Below are 22,586 nucleotides of genomic sequence, written 5' to 3'. Positions count from 1 at the left end.
TTCTCACTACAAGAGCATTCCATTTCATCCCCTAGTGCTACAATCTCATTTAAGACTGACTGCCTGCCTGTATGTAGGCAATCACACATTCAGCCTCCAGAAATATAGGTCAACATGTGAGCATCTACAGCAGGGGTCCTCAACCTTGGCTACTTTAAGACTTGTGGACTTCAACTCCCAGAATTCCTCAGCCAGCAAAGCTGGCTGAGGAATTCTGGGAGTTGAAATCCACAAGTCTTAAAGTGGCCAAAGTTGAGGACCCCTGATCTACAGGATATGGTTGGCGGAGTGGGATTACCTGGAATCCCAAAGATGCTTTTTCAAAAAGCAACTGGACTTTCTTTGTTTTTCCTTGAAGATGTTTTGCTTCTCATCCAAGAAGCTTCTTCAGCACTGAAGAGGCCTGAAGAAGCTTCTTGGATGAGAAGCGAAAGTCTTCAAGGAAAAACAAAGGAAGTCCAGTTGCCTCTTGAAAAAGCACCTTTGGGACAACCATGACCTGGATGATTGAGAATCTCCATAGACGATTATCTGGAATGTTCGTACACTAAACATTCCAGATCCTTGAATGGAGCTCCTGATTCTACCAAATATGATTGTTTTATACTAAGGCATTTTTCTCCCACTGAAGGAAAATATTAAGGGGCTCTGCACTCTGCTGGTTTTCATACAAATACCAATTGCTGCCTCTTTCTCCCTCTGCCTCCCTGTACCTGAACCTCAGCCTAAGATCAGATCATACCAAAAATCAGGAACTGAGAATATGCTAACCTTTGCAAAATACGTTTCACTACATCTGAATATTTACAGCAAACTTGCCAATCAGCTATTTAAATTCAACCCTCTTGCATTTGCTTCTCTGTGCAGTTCAACAGTGCCCCCTTTAGATTTTGGATATGCATTTTCCCTTCTCATTGCCAATTTGTAATTTAAATGCAGCAGCAGCACCGCATGCAATTTGGCTTATTATTTTCTTGGCAACCCAAATATTCACTATTCCTGAATTTTCTTTGGAAAGTTTTGCTTGAGCTAGGGCATTTCTCTAAATCTACTCAATACTCTTACCTGGAAGGCATTTTTACTATGGTTAGACACCACTTTGCTGCTTTTTTTGAAAGACTCTGAAGCCGTGGTTTAGTCAGTGGGCCTGGGGACCACAAAGGGAGCCAATCAAGCAGTGATTAAATTGTGTTGCTGCTGCCATAGGAGGGTGGGTTGGGCTTTTATGTTGTGGGTTTTTTTTTTAATGCTGTTAAACCCCTGGAGTTACCTGTGTGTGATTTGGGCAGCCATATAAACTAGTTTGGTAAATAAATAAATAATAAATAAAAATCAAATGAATCGACATGTTACATTTATATCCTGCTTTCAATCGGGATCTTAAGGAAGCATGCATAGTATTCCTTCCTCCCACTGCTCACCACAAAAGCCCTGGCGAGATGGGTTTTATTGAGAGTGTGACTAGTCCAAAGTCTTCTGGTCAGCTCCCACTGGGAACTCAAACCTAGGTTTCTTGGTGCCAGTACCACATCTTGTTGAGGAGCATGGTGGCTCACATATTTAGGATGCTGGCTTGACAAGAGCAAGCTCGTGTTTGAGATCCGAATGCTGCCGTGGGGCAGGGTGAGGTCCTGTCCTTCGCTCCAGCTCCTGCTGGGGTCATGAAAGAAAGTGCCAACTGGGCATTCCCCTGGCAACAGTGATATCCAGCTAATCCTTTCAGCCCAGAAGTGGATTGGTGCTTCTGACACAAATGCAGTCCGAACACCTTATTCCCTACCATACCAGTTGTTTTCATATAATTAACTAAAATTCTCTCTATATACATACATACATACAGACATACATACATACATACATACATACTAGAATTTATCTTAGATAGGGAGTTATAATGCATTCCTTGATTAGAACTATTCGTTTAGTGACCGTTAAAAGTTACAACAACACTCAAAAAATAACATACAACTGTTCCTCACAACCGCCACAGCACCCCCACGATCGTGTGATCAAAATGTGGGTATTCGCCAACTAGCATGTATTTCCAACGATTGCAGCATCCTGGGACCATGTGACCCCCATCTGCCACCTTCCCAAGCTGGCTTCCAACAAGCAAAATCAGTGGGGGAAGCCAGAGCTGCTTAACGACCACATGATTCATTTAACTGCAGTTAAATTTAACAGCCATGGGGGAAAAAAGTAATAAAATTGGGTGTGACTCACTTAACAACTGCCTTGCTTAGCAACCAAAATTATGGTGGTAATTGTGGTTGTAACTTGAGGACTATCTGTATCCTCTCATCCACTGGTAAATAGAAATGAAGTCTGCCCACATATTTCACAAGGCAGCAGAAACAAATAAAAGGTTCAGATAAACTCCAAAGCATCCTTTTTGCTTCAGGAGTAGAAATAAGAACATAAAGCTGGAAGGGACTTTGGAGGTCTTCTAGTCCAGCCTCATGCCCTGAGCAGGAATCCTTATTCCTTAATGCCTTATTATATAGGAATAGAGCTCTAGCGATTATACACAATGTATGTTAAATAACGCAGATGCTTTATCACTTTTCCTTCTGAAGCCTTAATTATTATACAGGAAGGTATCTTCAAGCATCCTTTAAAATTTGACTCTGCCCTAGCTTCTCTTTTAAGAGTAGTGGAAACAGCCATCTTGGCTAAAATGATCATGAAAGAGTAAAAAGGAGAAAGGCAGAAATGTGTAGACCTTTCAAAACCAACGTGATCTCTCTCTTTTTTTGCAGTCCAGTATGAGCAAGAATTAAGGCTGTAGAAGGAAAAGTGATCTAACACCTGCACTATTTAACATAGATTATACTGTATAATCTCTAGAGCTCTAAGACCAAATCTGACAACAAAATGAGATTCCTGCAAGAAAATAGCTTTTTCAGGCACACTAAATATCCTTCTGTTCAGAAGAATGTTTAATCCACTTGGATCATGTGCCTGGATTTTCTTAGAGCATGCTGAGATAACAACATTCCGCTGTGTTTTGGCACCATAAAAACATTTGCTTATAAAAATAAAAGAAAAATATAGTCTCACGGGGAGAATACCTCATTTAATTTACTTTTTCCATAGTTTAAATATTGAACTTTTAAAAACAATTTTTAAATAAATATGCCTCATTCTCTTTGTGGGTCATGTCCAAACATCTCTTCCATTAATATCTTAAATCTGCCAAGGTACATACATAACCTTTCTACATGATAATCACTTATTCAGAGTAGACTGAATAATTGCAGGGGAGGGAAGGGGGAGAGGGAAAAAAAAGACTTAAATCCTTCTCACACCTCCACCTAGTGGTATGAAATTAATTCTGCATCCTATTTTCAATCTCACAGCAATAAATGTATAGAGTATTAATAAATGCTGTATCGTTCTCTAAGTGTTAAAGCATACACTTTCTCCAGAAAGTGGGTGCTGTGAATGCTTAATTGGTTGTCTGAACCTGTGTGCCCATTCATATCCGCTTCACTTTGCTACTAATTTCACAGGAAATATTGTTTATGCATGCACACAGATGCACAGGCAATTAGACAAAGTGCCTTTTTCGAAGCTAAGCCTTTGAAAGAATGCAGACACATTTATGCTTGAACAAGGGGTGCTTACCTCATGCTAATTTGCTTTGCATTCCCTTTGTGAATATTTGCCCCAGTCTTAATCCTGACTACAAACATTTGAGAGCAATCTAGTCTGAATTAAAACTCACTGATATCAGTAAGATAAAGGGTGTTCTTAATTCTGTCATGAAAATAATTATAAAACAAAACTATTTAGCATCATGTTCTTGATTATTTCAAATGTGGCTTTGCTTTTATCTGGAAGCATTTCAAATTAGTACCCAATTGCTCAAAATATATAATGTTTTTAATAAAACCCTTCTACTTTAAAATTCAAAAACTAGAATTGCTAGTGTGGAATTTCCAACATCTAAGTACTGACTTGTTGAAAATCAGGAAACAGAAATACAGATCAGAGTTTGTGGGCTCATATTCCAAGGCCAGTTAAGTACCTGATTCCTTTTTAATCTCAAAAGAACTTCATTTATAGAACAAAAGTGAGCAAATATTGGCTTTGCATTTAATCCCTCAGAACTAAGAAGAGATTAAATCTGCAAACTTCAATTTCACTTACCTTTGCATATTTATGCCTTTCCAAAAATTAACAGGACAATTTGCTCACATTTACATCTACTTATATCTTTATGCCCATTTTCTCTAACATACACTTTCCCTACGCAATTTCCTAATAGAGCTTTTAACATGCTATTTCTCTTTATAGGCATTGTTGTGCAAACGCATCCTGTATGCATTTTAAAGCTACAAACTGTATTATAAAATTTGAAGAAGTATAAATTGGAATACACAGATATTCTTATTTTCTTGTTAAGGGAAGAGACATTAATATAGCAAATATATATATAAAAACTCAGAAGGAATAAATTTTCTTCCTCTATTGATAATATACTAGGGTGATCTTGTGATGCATGCCTTTACATTTAAGATGTAAGGATGTCAACATTAAAACATATCCTGTTTTCTTTTTCTCATATGGTCAGTGATACTTCTGCTTATGCTATAGTCTATAATTTTTAAGATTAAGGAAAAAAAATAAACAGCCCTTTTCATACTTTCAAGTCTTACTTCAACTCTTCCTCTTAATTCTTCAGCAAAATTATGTCATTAGGCTCCCTTTCTAATGCTGAGGTGCGTAGGCTTTTTAAAAGAAATAATCACACTAACTCTTGAATATTTCTCATTTCACAAGCCTTATAGCAATAACTACAGTCTCTTTGCATTTATCTATTCTCTTCAACAGTCTCTGCAGGATTGTATTCGGCAGAAAAGGTAGACAATTTATTCAACTGGTTTCCATCTTGTACAAATTGAAAAAATAATTCATTTTCTTTACATTACACTTTCTACTGAATTTAAACAGCTGTTTTTCAAAGAGAATGAAATTTTCATTCAAAGCTTCTTAAACTCAGAAAATCCTCAGTAATTGTTAACAGTTATTTTCCTCAATTTATTGAATAAATATTAAAGTCATCCAGCAAGAGGACAATTATATAGGTCCAACAAAATAAAACATGCAAAACAAAGTTTTCAAAAATATATTTCTAATTCATAGGGGAAAATATTTTACTCAAGAAAAGCTACTAAAGTACTCAGAAGAAACATAGATATATTATTTAAGGAAGTAATAATGCAAAAGAAGATCACGTATATTTATTGACAAAAGCAAATTAACATAAAGAGAAACATTTTACTATATTGTGTAAAAAAGGACAATTCCCCTCAGTCCTTACACTCTCTCAAAATCTGAACCACAGGCTTCCCAGGTATACGTGAAATGACTCCTATGCCTTTGTATTTCTGCCTCTAATAGGGGAACCATTTCTCAGCTATCAAATTTCAAGTGGCCGTTAAAGGGTAGCAAAAATTTCAAACTGTCTATATTTCTTTAGATATCACCTAAAGGTCATCTGAAATTTGGTTACTCAAATAGCTCTAACCTCTGAGACTACTAGACTTCCTATCTGTGCATAATTGTGTTGCTAATTAATTAACAGGAAAAATAACAGGCTGCCAAGCAAAGCTTCAATTTCTAGCACCACCTTCCAAGGATACCTCTGAATAGGTTCTAATAGGCCTTGTAGGTGTTCTTCTTATGTTCTTAGATTTCAATCTAGTACTTTGTTTGGAAAATATGCCCCAAATAGATGATAGTATGCAGGGATGGCAAAGTACGCCATCAGTTTGTCTTTTGAGTAATGAATGTAATAGGCAGCCATTTTGTGAATGGTAAAGCTCCTCCCACAAAAACTGCTCTGTGAAATAAGTTCCACACTTGTTCTCTGGTCTACAAGCCTGTCTATCAGTGAAGGACAACAAAACTCTTATGTAGGAAGAAAACTATTCAGGGGAGAACAAAATGATAAAGTCCTGTCATATGGGCAGAAATCCATTCATATGACATTAGATTTATCATAAAACTTAAATTAATTTAAACTATATCACGTTGACTAATCTTAAGAAGCTAAGCAAGACCAGATTTGATTAGTACTTGGAGGCCCCGAAGCAATCCTAGGCTCATTGTTAAATTTGGGATGATCAAATTCCACAAAGCAATGGAAAATCATTTTCATACTGTGCCATGAAAACTAATTTGAAAATATTTCCATAGAGTAGAGAGTTGGTCTCTGACAGAAGGCCACCTGAAGAGACTAGAAGCATTTGAAATGTGGATTTACAGGCGGCTGTTACGTATAAGCTGGGTTGAAAATATCATAAATGAGGAGGTGATAAGCCACCTGGGAAAGCCAAGGGAAATCATCAAAACAATTAAAAAATGAAAATTAGAATATTTTGGATATGTGATGTGACACACAGAAAAATACGGCATACTCCATTTAATCCTCCAGGGAAAGACTGAAGGCAAACAAGGTCCAGGCAGAAGAAGAACATCATGGCTTCAAAATCTAAGGGAGTAGTTCGGACAAAACTCAGCAGCATTTTTTCGTCTGGCTGCTGATAAAAACAGGATCGCCAACGTAATCGCCAACGTCCGATAACGGATATGGCACAAGAAGAAGAAGAAACATTTCCATATAATTGCCAATACCTGAGCTTGTCTTTGCTAACTTAATGGCACTAATGTTACATTTCGAGGACCATCATAATCTATCCTTATCTTTGATGCTCTCCATGGCCTTGTCTTCCTTATCTTTTTATTCTTATATCCCAATAAATCGTCCCAATGGTGCTTTTTCAGGAAGCACCTGGACTTTCTTATTTTTCTTTGAAGACATTTTGCTTTTCATCCAAGAAGTTTCTTCAGCTCTGACTGGATGGTGGGGAGTGGAAGGATATATATTATTTGCAGACAGCTGGTCATTTGCATTCTTTTAGAGAGTCGTTGAGGCCACTTGGAGGTTTATCTGTGTCCTCAGGGTCACTTGAGTACTGCAAATGGGTGTGGAGCCTTCTTGGCTGCAGGATGTTTTCTGCTCTGTGCCCCTTCACTGTTGAAGACAGGTGCAGGCTGTTGCGGATGAGACTCTGATGTCTGCCTCTCAAAAAAAAAAGCACCTTTGGGACAACCATGACCTGGATGACTGAGAATCTCCATAGACATCCCAATAAACCCTTCCCCAAAACCTATTTAATCATTGTTTCTGTTGCGTCCTTGGCGGGAAAACAGACACGAGAAGCAGCTGGAGTTCTCAGTTTCTTTTATTCAGCGTTCAGCTTACAGGAAGATGGCTTCAGCTTCGCCCAAACGCCTCGCAGCCTCTTATATAGGCAACTCCCGGGTAAATGGGTTACTTTTCCCGCGCCAGCACCCGCGCATGCGCACGGCGCTGGCGACAGCCTGTCTGGTCCCGGGCAGCTTTGCACCTGCCCGGGACTGCCTGCAAACGCCCGAGCCGTTTGCAAAGGCTCGGGACATAACACCCCTTTCCCCCGGGCTAAAACTACTACCAACATACAACATTTATTTTATATGACATTTTGCTCCCCAGTGCTCCCACTGTTTACTGGCCTTTGCCTTGCCAGCAATGTTATGTAGTCTTCTAGGTACTTAGGAGATTTCTTTGCTCTCTGTGACCTTCTTAGCTGTGGGTTACTGGCATAAGTCCCCTGACTGGAGGGAGGCGTGAGCCTGTTCTCTCTATTGTGCCCTGGTGTCTTCCAAGGACTGTGCCCCGATGCCTGGCCTGCTTGCTTGCCCACCGGGCTCGTCAGGCCAGGGCTTCTGTTGCTTTGTGACCTGGTTGACCTACCTAGCTGTAGACCCTCGGGCCCCTTGAAGTGATAGCCACTGCTGGGCGTCTCTGTAGAACCTCCTAGGTCAGTCCAAGACCTGTCAGGAGGCTGTCCATTCCCTGAACCCCATTCTGTGCTCGGGCTCGTGTGGGTTTCTGTACTTTCCCAAAACTCAGGTGTTCCCTGATTTGTGCTAGGGTTGTTGTAGTCGGGACTTGGTTCCTCGACTAGCTCTGTGTATGTTTGACCCCCTGTAGGATTTGGGGTAAGGTCAGGCCAACTTTGGGGATTGTGTGCCAGCTCTCTTGCGGGGAATGATTTGTTGGGATGCCCCCGGGTATCCTCCGTGACTGGAGTGCTGTGTGACGTGTGTGGAACGTGAGTATGCCCCCGGGGTGACTCCCTGGCTGGAGTAGGCGTGGATGCCTGGTAGTTAGGTAAGCTCATGGAATTCTTGTTCGGAGCTCTCGCGGAACCCTGGGATGGGCCGTTTGTGGCTCCCTCAGTGGAGATGGGCAGTAACTCTTGCCCTTCCCTTTGCTCCAAAGGGTCCCCCTCCCCCCCTGGAAAAGACCCAGGAGTCTCAGCAGAAAAGTCTCGCCTAGAGCGAAGTTGGTCGATGTGCCGACGTAGGACACGACCGTTGTCCAGGGCAACCTCGTAGGAGAGAGGACCTGTGATCCTGGACACAGAAGCGGGGACCCATGTATGACCAGGCCCGTAATTGCGAGCCCAAACCGGGGCACCCACAAGTAGTCGTCTAGGTGCCCTAGGATGTGAGGTAGATGAAGGCAGTCTGTCCGGATGCAACCGGTCAAGTCTAGTAGTAAGTTGGCGCCCCCAACGAAGTTCAGCTGGACTTCTCCCTGTAGAAGTGGACGGTGTGGTGCGATAAGAAAGGAGAAAGTCAGCCAACCTGTGATGCCAGTCCCCGTAGGTGAGTCTCTTCAAGGCGTCCTTTGCGATGCGCACCATGCGTTCCGCCATACCGTTGGTGGACGGGTGAAAAGGCGCAGACGTGGCATGACGAATCAGGTTTGCCTGTAAGAAAGCTTGGAATTCGGAGGAGGTGAATTGAGGGCCGTTGTCGGACACAATGACATCTGGCAGCCCGTGTGCAGCAAAAATCCCCCTCAGTACCTGAATAGTCTTTGCAGTGGTGGTGGATGAGACAGGCACAACCTCAAGCCATTTTGAATGGCTGTCAACAAGGACCAAGAAGAACTGGCCCTGAAAGGGCCCAGCGTAGTCAATGTGCACCCTAGACCATGGGGACTGTGTTTCCTCCCATCTATGCACAGGAGCTTGGGGCATCTCTGGGCGAGATCGTTGGCAGAGGTGGCATGCGTGCACCTTAGCCTCAATATCTTTATCTAAAGCAGGCCACCACAAGTGGCTTCGTGCAAGAGCCTTCATACGGACAATGCCAGGATGACCCTCGTGGAGGGATTCTAAGACCCTAGTCCTCATTGAGGTGGGAATGACAACTCTGTTTCCCCAAAGCAGACAACCCTGAGAAAGGGACAGTTCGTTTCTTTTGGACCAGAAACTCTGAAACTCAGGACTAGGGCAGTGCTCAGGCCACCCGGACAGGACCCAGGAGCGGACACGTGAAAGTGTGTGATCTGTACCCGTTTCAGCGGTAACATCCCTGGCACTAAGAGGGAGCTCGGGCAAGGCTTGGATTGATAGAATGTTGACAGCTGGCGCGGGGTCAGCTTCTACTACTGGCAGAGGCAAACTACTGAGGCCATCAGCATGGCCCATTTCTTTCCCAGGCTTGTGGAGTAATGAAAAATCATATGCAGACAAGAAAATAGACCACCTAAGCATTCTAGGGGAAATGATGTGGGGAGTCTGCTTACGTGTGGTAAACAGTCCCAGCAGAGGCTTATGGTCAGTGAAGACCGTGAAATGCCTGCCATATAGAAAATCGTGGAATTTTTTAATTCCAGCAACAACAGCCAGAGCCTCCCTGTCTATCTGAGCGTAGTTGCGCTCGGCAGAAGACAGTGTTCTGGAGTAGTATGCAATAGGAACCTGGGTTCCATCAGACCTGAGGTGACTCAGGACAGCTCCAACCCCGTAGGGGGATGCATCACAAGCGATGCACACAGGAAGAGACTCGTTGAAATGTGCAAGAACACTGTTAGAAGTGAGCAAGGCCTTGACTTCTTTAAAGCAAGCCTCATGTGCTTGTGACCACAGCCACACAGCTTGTTTGTCTAGTAGCCTGTGAAGAGGCTCAGCTACACTAGCTTTATGTGGAAGAAAAGAATTGTAGAAATTCAGGAGGCCTAGGAAGGCCTGAAGTTCGGCCTTAGACTTTGGCCTGGGTGCTTCTAAAATAGCAGTTAGTTTGGATTCAGCAGGATGAATCCCAGCAGCATCAATTTTGAATCCCAGAAATTCAGTAGAAGGCACCCCGATCTTGCATTTGTCTTTTCTGAGCTTGAGGCCTGATTCCCTGAATCTTAACAGGACAGCCCTAAGTCTTTCAGCTAGAATGTGTGTGGAGTCTCCTGCAATCAAGACATCGTCAAAGTAGGGGCAGACCCCTGGTATACCTCGTAGTGTGTTTTCCATTACGCTTTGGAAAATCCCAGGAGCGACATTTACTCCAAACTGTAGCCTTTTTACTTTAAAGGCTCCCCTGTGGGTCACAATGGTCTGAGCTATGGCAGCATCATCATCAACAGGCAGCTGTTGATATGCTTGAGCTAGGTCAAGCTTTGCAAAAACACGCCCCCCCTTGAGAGAGGCCAGGATGTGACTGACCACAGGAACAGGATAGGCATGTTGCTGCAATGCCTTATTGAGTGTGCATTTGTAATCAGCACAAATGCGAATGTCCCCATTTGCCTTTAGAGGCGTGACAATGGGGGTCTCCCACGGGCTGGAATCAACAGGTTCTAGGATTCCCTGTTGGATTAGTTTGTCTAGTTCAGTGTCAATCTTACTTTTTAAAGCAAAAGGGACCCTTCTTGCTTTAATCCTAATGGGAGTGACAGTGGGGTCTAGCTTTAAGGACACAGGTGGTCCTTTGAATGTGCCCAGCTGGGGGCTGAAAACATCTGCAAATTCTTTGCAGACTTCCTGTAGGTCGAGTGTTTGTAAGCTGTTGAGTCCTGTGACGTGTATCCCCAGGGCCTCAAACCAATCGAGTCCTATGAGACTCGTTCGTTCACCCCCTACTACTAATAAGTCTAGTGGACCTTCAAAACTCTTGTATTGCACGTTAAGGGTGGCCTCCCCCTTAACACACACTCTTGAGTTCTGAAAATCTGTTAATACAATATCAGAAGGCCTTAACTTGGCCTTAGACCCACTACTGGAACAAATCTTCCTAAATGTATGCAATGAAATGATGGACAGGGCAGACCCTGTGTCTAGTTCCATAGATAATGGAACCCCTTGTAGCTTCACGTTGAGTGACAGCTTTTTCTTCATGGGCTTGTGTGTGCCTGTTCTACAGATGCTTCTTCGCGAAGCGCAAAACCCTACCCTATTCTGGCTGGGGAATCTGGTACCTTTCAGGCGTTCTTCTTGGGGTTGTGCCTTTCGTCGGCTCAGACACACAGCTGCAATATGCCCTTGTTTGCCGCATGCCCGACAGGTAGCGGAGCGGAACTTGCAGTCGGTTCTCCTGTGGCGACCTCCACAGCCGATGCACTTGAGCAGAGCCGAAGAGCTTCCCTTCTGGTTCTCTTCCTTCGCGGGGTGTAGACGGTCGACTTCCTCGTCCGGATCCTCCTCGGAGTTTCGTCGGACGTCTTCCTGGTGCACGGACGCACCCTCTGCACTGTTTCTGATCGGCCGCATGTTTTTGATGGCGCCGCCTGCTGCTTCTTCTGCGGTGACTTCCCTTAAGGCGTCTTGGAAGGATAATTCTTCCTTGGCAAAAAGTCTCTGTTGTAGCTCTCGATGCCTTAGCCCGCACACGAATCGGTCCCTCAGTCGTTCCTCGAGGTCCTTGAACTCGCAGGGCTTGGCGGCCTTCCGTAGCACGGCGATGTATTCCTTGGCTGTTTCACCGGACCGTTGATCCCTCTGCTCGAAGGTGTGGCGCCATGAGATAACGGACACCTTGGGGTGGAAGTGCTCTTTCAGCAGCTTCTTCAGGTCTGCGTAGCTTACAGACTCTACTGGAACAGGTGCTGCAAGATTTTCTGCGATTTCGAAGGCGTCTTGGCCGCAAACGCAAAGCAGGGTGGCGGCCTTCAAGCTATCTTCCCTCACTTGGTTTGCCTTGAAGTAGTTCTCCATTCTGGATACGTAGGACTCCCACCGCTCTGGATGTGAGACGTCGAATTCCGAAAGCCTTCCGATTTTCGCCATCTTCGGATCTTCAGGAGACGGGTCTATCAGCCAGCCTACCCCCGAATGCGCACCGGATTGGCGGGCAGCTGCCGAGTCGACGCCGTTCCTCTTCCGCCGCTCAGGACTCCTTGGGTAAGCTTACACTTCTTCCTTTCCAGGTAGTGCAAGGCATCCCACCCTCGTCGCCAGTGTTGCGTCCTTGGCGGGAAACAGACACGAGAAGCAGCTGGAGTTCTCAGTTTCTTTTATTCAGCGTTCAGCTTACAGGAAGATGGCTTCAGCTTCGCCCAAACGCCTCGCAGCCTCTTATATAGGCAACTCCCGGGTAAATGGGTTATTTTTCCCGCACCAGCACCCGCGCATGCGCACGGCGCTGGCGACAGCCTGTCTGGTCCCGGGCAGCTTTGCACCTGCCCGGGACTGCCTGCAAACGCCCGAGCCGTTTGCAAAGGCTCGGGACATAACAGTTTCACTAGCCTCAATGTTCAAATACTGTTTTCTCAAACATAATGCCAACTTGTGCTGGAATTCTAGAATTTTAGGTATTCCAAGTCTCAAACACTAACTTCAGAAATTTTAATTCAATGTTTCTGGAAATTACCAGGATACAAAAGCTAGTCTGTTCTCTGAAACTCAAGTAGTCTGTTATTCATGAAAGCCAATTAGTACTTGTACATTCACTATATGAAACTATTCACTACCAGATCTGTGTAAAAATAACTCTATAAATAAAAGACAAAATTAAGAAGGACTTAACCCAAGTGCTATAAACCTGTTGAGCTGCATATGAAAGACATAAAAACTGGGCCTTTTATTCATACAAACTTGAACTCTGAAAGTTGACTCTCTGGAAAAAAGGAGGGTACTGTTTTGCCTACATTAAATATTAAAACACATATAATGGGGAAATCCCAACATAAGAAACAACTGCAGGATTAAGTGCCCAAAGTGAAATGAAATATAAATGCTGGCTTGCCCTAAGGAATTAAGTCAGGTAATGCAATGCCAGCAACTTCTACTGAGATACCAGCAAGGAACATAATAGCTGGGGAGGGCTGCTTATATTACTCTCAGTATGTGTTTCATGAACCCGACACAAGTCCTGACAATGGAGAACTCAGAGGACTTGTTTACTGAATACTCTTGAACTTGCATGGAGTATTCAAGTGATTGTTAGCATTATTGGATTGGTATGGATCAGGGGATAACACTGATGCACAACAACAAAAACTACAGACTGTACAAATCTTTGAAAAGAAATGTTTGATTGTGTATTCCAAGGTCAGAATAATTGGCTATTATCAAATGCATCAACTTTAGCTTCTCAGCTATTTGCTATATGTAAAATCAACTGAGGCATCGTATTTTTTTACCTGGACAAAAATATTAAAAACATTAAGAGAGTTTAAAAAAATCTGTATATGACTGATTTTTACTTCTTGCCTTGAGAATTGCCATACATATTATTGTTCAATCACCCTACTCAATTGGTTAAACCTTGTGGGACAACCTAGAGGATACTTCCTTCTACGTAGGGATGTCCAAAACCTACTGAAACAGAACTCAGAAACAAGTTCTCTGCAACATTATTCTTCTCTTCTGAACCATACGGTATAGTCAAAAGATACTCTGGAAATTAATCCTCCAAAGTCCAAACTAAAGCTGATGTATTCTGGATATGGTCACCAAACAGAACTGTTTTGCCTGGAATACCATGTTAAAAACATCACAAAATGCTTATGGTTTGGATGATGAAAACCATTGGACCACCCTTGGAATGGTCAAATTAACACAATCCACAGTATAAGGAAAATCAGTCTGGATTTCTGCCTGAACCTAAAGGTTTTGCACAAACTTACTTCTTCCTTCCATGTTATTCATGTTACTCTCATACAGATACAAATTAGTAAAAAAAAAAAAAGATGGAAGTATTGTAAAATACGCACTGATATGTTTCTGATTATACTTGCTTGGGCATTTTAGCAAATCAGAATACATCCAGATAACATTACCAAATATATACACAGTACATTCATATAAATACATATCTATATCTCAATTTTAATTCTTCTCAAAATACATACAAATTATATGTTGCTTAAGCAAATATCCATAGGCATACCATCCAAAATAATGTCCCTGTGGCCAGAGCTGCATATTGATCAATCGTGGAAAGCACACTGAATATAAGGCAGATCAGCACTATGAGGAAACTGGGGGGGAAGAAAAAAAAACAAAAATTAAAATCACTAAAACATTTAATTAAGGTTTATCTTTAAGAAAAGAAACAATAAATGAAAAATAAATAAAAATCCCTGACCTTCAAAAGTGTAATAAGCTACAAACGAAAAAAATAAAGGTTGATCTCACTCAACAGAATGTGGGATAAAGGGACTGTGAAGGAACTTAGTCTAATTTTTAGCCTCTTTTTTTATTAGGCAACATAGTCTTTGGATAAGATTTTACAGGAGAATACAATTTAGCTTCTCCATTGATACACAAAGTTAACAGAGCTATAAATAATGCTTGCAAGGAGCTAATTGTTCATGTATAGATATACCTATACAAGAAGCTGCTTGCATAACTACATGGTTAGTGTGTTGACTTCCCCTTACCAATTCAGCTGCTGAGGGTGAGTACATGTTGAAAGTATAGTTCTTTCAACAAAAATGATATTTTCTCACCAAAACAACTATTGATAGCAAATGAAGTCATATAAATAAGACCAGAAGTGATATCAGACAAGAATTTAGAACTTTCCATTCTAATCATCAGTCCCAAGCAAGCTGCCCAAGAAGAAAAACACTGATTTCTACTAAGTTGAAAGGGGTGGAGAAAAGGTAAGGATCTTATTGAATTGTTGCATTACCCTTACAACAATCTACCAGACGTTAAGTATATAATTAAAATAAAAAGTGATGATACATATTATTTCTGTATTTCCATAAATATAATTCTTTGCATATGTGTGTATACATAAGCCCAAAATGTTCATTTTGATGAACATTTAAAGGCCAAGTAGAACAGCACCTTAAATCTAATTGCACAAAACGGGAATTTTTGCAGCTCAGATGCTATTTCTCAAACTGCAAAATGTCCTGATCCCAGATATGCCGAATTTGCTAGAAGATGTTATGGCTGTAGGATACTTCAATCACTTTGTCCATCATATCCTAATTCTGTCTCCCTTCAGCTATGCTGGAAGATATATAGTTAAGTAAATACCATTTTTATCTCTGAACTGGAATTCCTGAAATCTACAACATTTTCATCCTTTTTAAGAAAGGTTAGATTTTAAAGTATTTTACAATGTATATTGGTAGGTTTCTAATTACATACTGCAGGGTTTGGGCATTTTAGCAGATCTTAAAAGGATAGATAGAAGGATCTCATTAAGTAAGACATCTAAACAGGATACACAGGAACCAACCGAAGCAAGTACAGACAGCCTCTCAAAGTTATGACAGACCCCCTCCCCCACAAAACCCAGTTCCAGAGTTTCATGTTTGAACACATCCCAGTGGTCACTTGACCATATTTTGGACGCTTGGCAACCAGTTCACCTTTACAACCGGTTGTAGCTTTCCCTAGTCATGTAACTATAATTTAAATGTTTTATACACAACAATCTAGACAATTTTGAGTTTCAGCCATCTGAGAATTACATTTTATTCTATACATGCATGTGTTTATATTCTGCCTTTCCTTCAGGAGCTAAAGGTAGCAAGCATACTACTCTCTCCTCCATTTTTTCCCCCTTAACAATCATCTTCTGGGGTAATGTCTGTGTTTGTGAGAGAGATAGACTGACTCAGTGTCAACTGAATTTCTATGGCTCAATGTAGACTGGAGTCTTCTCAGTTAAACCCTGTATCACATTGGTTCTATAATTGCTGACTTTACATTTCCAGATATATTACAAGAACTGAGCAATCAACGCCAAGATGACCATAGATTAAAGCCAGGTTTAATATCAGATCAACAATCAAGGAGTGAACAATACCCCAATCAAAGAATTGCCAAACAAGCCATCAGTAAGCAACCCAAACAAACAAAGAATAACAAGACCACGCCTGACAAGGCAAGCCACTGGAATATTAATTGAGAGCAAATCCCACTTCCTACTAGCACTGATGCTTTTACCTAGTTTGGGTAATGAAATATGTGCAAGAAAACAACCAAGCTCAAGACCACTAAGATATCACTTAATCTTCAGTCAGAAAAATATGTTAGATGTTCTTGCAAAAGTGTTTGGGAAAGTGACCTGCGTAAGGAAACATACAGTACAAAGGACAATGCTGCCTGAACTCTTACACAAATTCTTGTATAAGCATTTGTGGAAAAGAAACTCTTTTCCTTCTGTTCCTTGGTCCCTGGATCCATTCCAGTATATACAGTTATACAGATTCCTAAATAAAGAGCAAGTGGGGGGGAGGGGGTTTAAGAGTCTACATCCATTTATGTTACAGTACTAAGCTCCTTAATGGGTCATAAATATTATAGAAAAGGGGGAAGAATGAATATTACACTCTAGTAAAACCAGATGTCTGAATTTGGTAGCTGCTGCTGTTCAAGAAACTGTGCTAAAATCTTGTTGGAAGCCAAGGTCAACTGTGAAGGTAGCAATTGATTGTTACTTTGAATTAAGCAGTAAATCTAACCACTAGATAGCAGCACATCAAAACTCATGACATTCAAGTACAGTATTATAAAAGTGTATGAGAGAAACGGATATATCAGGTGAAATATAAGATAATCTATCTACAGAACTGAAAAACATATTCATTATCAATCCATATAATAAAGATGCAAAAAAAGTCTTTTTCTCAAAAAAAGGAGTCCAGATACTTTTTAAAAAATGGCTTTGGTACCCCAATGACCATTGTATTATTATTACTATCAGCCTGCTCGTAGACATAGAATAGAATGAACACACATACAGAGAAGAAGAATGAACATGTGATATTTTAAAAGACCGAGCTATATTTTTACTTCCATTACGTTAAATTGAAATGGCTGGTTCCATCATAACATTATTTCCAAAAGGTGTAATTTATACCTCTTAATCAGTGGAACAATCTGCCTCCAGAAGCTGTGAATGCTCCAAACGCTGGAAGTTTTTAAGAAGAGACTGGACAGCCATATTTCTGAAATGGTATAGGGTCTCCTGCCTGAGCAGGGGGTTGGACTAAAGACCTCCATGGTCCCTTCCAACTCTGATATTCCATTCTATTTCATACCACTTGAAAATTATCCTGAATCTTTTCATCAATGAGTCTTAGAATACCCAAATGAAAATTTTTAAAAAAAAGGGGGGGGGGAGGACTGAAAATGCTAGGCAGAAGTGGTTTGTATTTAGTACAGATATTCTAGTTATTCTTATAATACCGGGAAACCACAGTTCCAGAGAAAAAAAAATAAAAGAAAAAAATCCAGTGAATAGAAGAGGACATTATATGACATTTTAATATAATCAAAGAGGGTAATTGCTTGACGTAGAAGAGATAAAAAAAAATCTGGTTTCCTGGTACCAGTGCCAGTCATTTTATGCGCACTTGACTGCAGGTTAAAAATTTAGAGAAAGTCTTATATTTCATGCATCTTCTCAGCATTGATTATGTCACATCAAGTTTGTGTTGACTCTTTAGCAATCACACAAATGGATTTTTCCAGGCTGGTCTTTCAAGTCTCTCAACAATTTATTCCTAGCCAATAAAATTGAATTCATCCATCTGGCTTCATAGCAAGTATAAACAATTTTAGTAACAACATCTTATCTTAAAACACAACAAATGATGTCTTCTTCCCATCTCCCATCTCTTATTGATAAACAAATCCTTAAAACCTCATCGTTTGTTCCCAGTCAGCAAAGTCCATTAAAGGTTAGCAGAATTAATGACATATCCTTTTAACTTTTAACAAATCAATTTTGATATTCTTTCCTTTTATTTTAAACAATCTTGATCTTTACTTAAACAGTCTTGGCTCTTCAAATAATGTCCAAGACTTTGATTTCTTCTCATTTTCTTTTGTTGCTTCTCACAAAATTCTTCAGAACTTTAACAAGAGTCTCCTTTGTAAATCCAATATAGGAAATTACCCAAATTGCTCTTTTGACTTCTTATTTGTATATGCATTTTAATTCTCAAGACATCAGGCAGTTTCATCTGTGTATTCTGCAGTTTTTCCATATCATTCTTGTAGCCTGTTGTTTTTAAATCCACTTTCAGATTTAGGAGCTAAAAGTTAAAACTCTTAACTTTTGGGTCCATTGTTCACAAATATCCCACAATACATCCAATGTTAAAATATTTTGCCTCATTCTGTATTAATAAATCACATTTAAGTATTGTTCTCCTTTAATTATAATCTTTAATTCCTTCTGGTTCCCTCTAGTGTCCAACCTTCAAAGTCCTGTCCTATCATATTTCTTTTTAAGAATTCAAAATAAGATTTTCCTATAAGAAGGTTTGTTATAATTAACTTCAAAATATTAGTTCAAATCAATCTGGACCCACGATCTGTTTGTAACTTTCCAGAATCAACATTTTAATCATTTTTAAAAGATTTGTTTAAGTCCTTAAACTTGTATTTAAAATTTCTTTCTTTCCTCTTCTACTTCCCTTCCTCTATAAATTCTAGGTGAGCAACACATGACTTTCTCTATGTCTTATCATGTGACCTAAGGTTTCTTTGTATAAACCTTTTGTACTCGGGCTGTGTCTGGGTGCTGAGTTATTTCTTATCTCTGTTGTTATAATAGAACAATTATGGATGTTTAATTTTGTTCTCCTTCAAGAATGAAGCACTGTGCAACAGGTGCATGTTAATTGTAAAGTTGCAAAGAACTGAAGAAATAAAGCAGTAGGATGTTCTTGGCATTACAATGAAGAAATTCTGCCCTCAGAATATATCAACAGTGAATCTATCATGCCACCACTATACTTTGCACCCTGGGAACATAGTGTGTCTTTCACTAAAATTTATAATCCCTACACTGGAGAACCTGCAATACCAGAAAGTATTTTCAAAATGAAATTAGGAAAATAACTGCATCTGAGAACTTGATTATTAGATTTTTTTTCTGAAATAAAAAAGTGATTTGAGAAAACTAAAACTATCCAGCAAATATGAAGGCAAAGTATTACCAGCAACTTTCATCAAGAGTTTGCCATCAAACAGCTGAAATCAAGATAGCAAGTGGACACTATGGAGTGCAGGCTTCCTGTGGATGTTTTTGTTTTTTTAAAATTGATTTGTGTGTGTGGGGGGGGGTTCTGGACCCAATCTGTTTCTGTATTTTGGTGATGAACTGGACTGTTAAGAGTTGGATTTTGGGCCAGATCAGCTGAACCCCAGGCCTTGAATTTGCCTCTGGTTGTAAGGGAGGAAATCTGTGGGTGTTTCCTTATTCCCATAAGTTAGCATTGGCAGTAGGAGCTGGGCTGGCAGAAGCTTGCTGGACTGTGCCTACAGGTGCCTTGCTGTTTTGTGGAAGCAAACTGGCCGGCAGCTGGGCAGATGACGGGGGAGATATGAGACTTCGAGGTGGTGCTGAAACCTCAGTGGCAAGAATGACCTTGGCAAGAATGTTTTTGCCTGCCAGAGTTTAGATCTGTTTGGCACGAGTACTATGCAGTTACAATGGCTAGTATTAACTTCCTGATGGTGCCTAGTTGGATTTCACCGGGGACTGGCAGCAGTCTAGTGCAGCGCTCTCTTTACTTCCTGTTTTAGGGATCCAAAGGAGTACAAGGATGACTGAATGAATGCAGTTTAGCGACAGCCAAAGACTCATGCCTGGAAACTGTCGCAGATCTTGTCTTCATCACCAGGTGTATGGAAAAGATAGCATGGCAATTATTGTGTAGTGGTTGGGCTTGCTGTCAGATTTTATCATCTGGATGGTCCAGTGGTTTTATACTGACTTATGGCTATTGCCTGGCCTTTGTATGGATGGTGTCCCCTAGCAATCTGGTGAGAGCGACTGGTGTTGATGTGACAGATGGAAGTTTTGGTAAGGGCAGTAGTTGTCCTTGTTCTTTCTCACTGAGAACAAGTGCTAAGTGTTGGGGACTTAGATACTTTCCCCTTCCTTTTTTTGGAGTATATGTGCCTAAGGATGAGATGTGGGGATCTCTTATTTTGGGTATAGGGAGGTCCTGGGTTGGGAGATGGGACCTGGGGTGGGGATTGGGGTGAATCAGTCTATTTGGGGGGTAACAATTATAGGGAGATATGGTGGGAGATAGGAGGCACGACACCCTCAGGGAAAGTGATCCTGGCATCTTATATAGTGTTGAGTTCTAACTGCCTGAACTCAGCCTCATTTCTTGGTCAACAGACCTACAGAGGTCCTTGTTTTTGGGCGGCAGCTGCTGTTGAACAGCTCAGTCTGTAATAAGGCCTTCCTCATCTGTGATTTAATCTCAATAATGCATGCTAGGTCAGCCCTCTCATCGGTAATTTAATGACAGATGAGAGGAAGGATCTGGAATGCATTATTGAGAAATGGCTGGGTCAGCTGGATTTCAAGTGTGACATCAGCTGAGACCCCAGATTAAGGGTGGGAGTATAGCAACTATTATATCCAGGAGTCTCTTAAGGCTTTCTGGAGTGCTATATCAGCCCAACACTGGGGACATGGCCTGGCATGCCAGAGCCTTAAAACTGAGCACACTGAGGTGGAGATTACAAACAAAAATAACTTATTCTGCCATAAAACTGACACAGCAAGGTCTCTTTCAAAGCCCTACCCAACACCCATTGCTGGGTTTTATACAGCATTTACCACAAGTTACATGACACAAAATCACAAGATGTTTCTTTACAGTAATTTCTGCCTCTTTACAGGTAGTCTTTGACTTAGGATCACTACTGGGCCCACATGTCCATTGCTAAGCAAGGCAGTTGTTAAGTGAGGTTGGATTTTACAACCTTTTCACCACAGTTTTTAAGCAAATCACTGCATTTCTTAAGTGAATCCAGCACTCCTCATTCACTTTATTTGTCAGAAGGTGGCTGACAAAAGGTGATCATATGACCCCAGAACCCTGCATGCTGGTTGCCAAGCATCTGAATTCTGACCACATGATCATGCTATAACGGTTATAGGTGCGAGGATCAGTTGTAAGACTTTTTCTTTGCAGTGCCACTGTAACTTTGAATAGTCACTAAATAAATGGTTGTGAATAGAGAACTACCAGTATGTTAATATTTACCATATTAAGCAGAAATGCAGTATCGTGTTCCTAAGCTAACCACAAAACTTTAATAATTCACACCTCATACTAGCATACTTCTGATTTTTTTAACAGCATGCTTCTTTTTCTAGCCGGTATGTAGATAGTTGACTGGCACCCTTACCTAGTGTGACCAGGACCCTCCATGGCAAGAGGCACCCTGAGGCTTACTTTCAATGTTGTGCTGAATAATTTGCACAGCATCCCTGTCCCAAAGGTGCTTTTTCAGGAGGCAACTGGACTTTCTTGTTTTCTTGGAAGATGTTTCACTTCTCATCCAAGAAGCTTCTTCAGCTCTGACTGGATGGAGAGGAATGGAAGGATTTATATTCCTTGCAGAACAGCTGGTCATTTGCATTCTTTTAGAGGGTCGTTGAGGCCACTGTGTCTTCAGGGTCATTTGAGTAGTGCATATGTGTGTGGAGCCTTCTTGGCTGCAGGATGTTTTCTGCTCTATGCCCCTTCACTGTTGAAGACAGGAGCAGGCTGTTGGGGATGAGTCTGTGTTGCCTGCATCTCAAACTGAAGTACAAATGGTTCCTGTACTCTGCAATGTTCACATTCCCACACCATTTGAAGGGTGTTCATCCCAAAGTGCATAGCTAAATGTCTATGGAGATTTTCATAGCTGAAGAAGCTTCTTGGATGAGGAGCGAAACATCTTTAAAGAAAAACAAGAAAGTCCAGTTGCCTCCTGAAAATCACCTTTGGGACAACCATGTCCTGGATGACTGAGAATCTCCATAGACATTTAACATTTTCAGCATGAAAAGCTCACTGGATTCATACTCAGTTGGATGCCATCATTTCTACAGGTTCTGTGGAGGTTCTTGAGGTGCGGTCTTACCCTATTGTTTGCAGTTTGTACCTGTTGGCCTGAAGAAGCAGATATGATCCTTATGACTGTGAGCATAGCCACCCTTTAGACCCATGCCCCTCAGGGCTAAGGCTGTCCAGGAGTGAAACATGGGTGGGCTCTAGTGGTGGTACATTCATCCTTGAGAAGGGGGTTGCCCTTTGCCTCTTAAACAGACATTGGTTAACCCCCTCCTTAAGAAGCCATGCTGGACCCCACCATACTAGGCAACTTTTGTCCAGTGTCCAACCTTCCCTTCCAATATCTAACCTTTCCTTCCTCGGTGACGAACAAGAGGAAGGAGGTCTAGGTTTTACAACATCATTTACAAATTAGGGCCAAGTTCTATTCTCCAGTTTCTTAAAGGTTCATTTATATTGC

The 22,586-nt window shown here is 41.2% G+C and overlaps 1 protein-coding gene across 8 annotated transcripts in view; it reads right to left on the bottom strand.

Moving 5' to 3' along the window:
- KCNQ1 (potassium voltage-gated channel subfamily Q member 1) overlaps positions 1-22,586 on the bottom strand; it is a 390,352-nt gene that overhangs the window by 328,523 nt on the left and 39,243 nt on the right. For all 8 annotated transcript variants that reach the window (XM_039350746.1, XM_039350750.1, XM_039350742.1 and 5 more), the window contains exon 2: positions 14,230-14,320. In XM_039350746.1, coding sequence (XP_039206680.1) covers positions 14,230-14,320 — 91 coding nt within the window. The remainder of the gene's footprint in view (positions 1-14,229; positions 14,321-22,586) is intronic.

The sequence above is a fragment of the Crotalus tigris genome, unplaced genomic scaffold (assembly GCF_016545835.1).
Source record: "Crotalus tigris isolate CLP2741 ecotype Arizona unplaced genomic scaffold, ASM1654583v1 scf7180000018354.2857554, whole genome shotgun sequence".
Classification (NCBI taxonomy): Eukaryota; Metazoa; Chordata; class Lepidosauria; order Squamata; family Viperidae; genus Crotalus; species Crotalus tigris.
The sequence above is the reverse complement of the archived record's forward strand: the minus strand, read 5'-3'. Positions and strand labels throughout refer to the sequence as shown.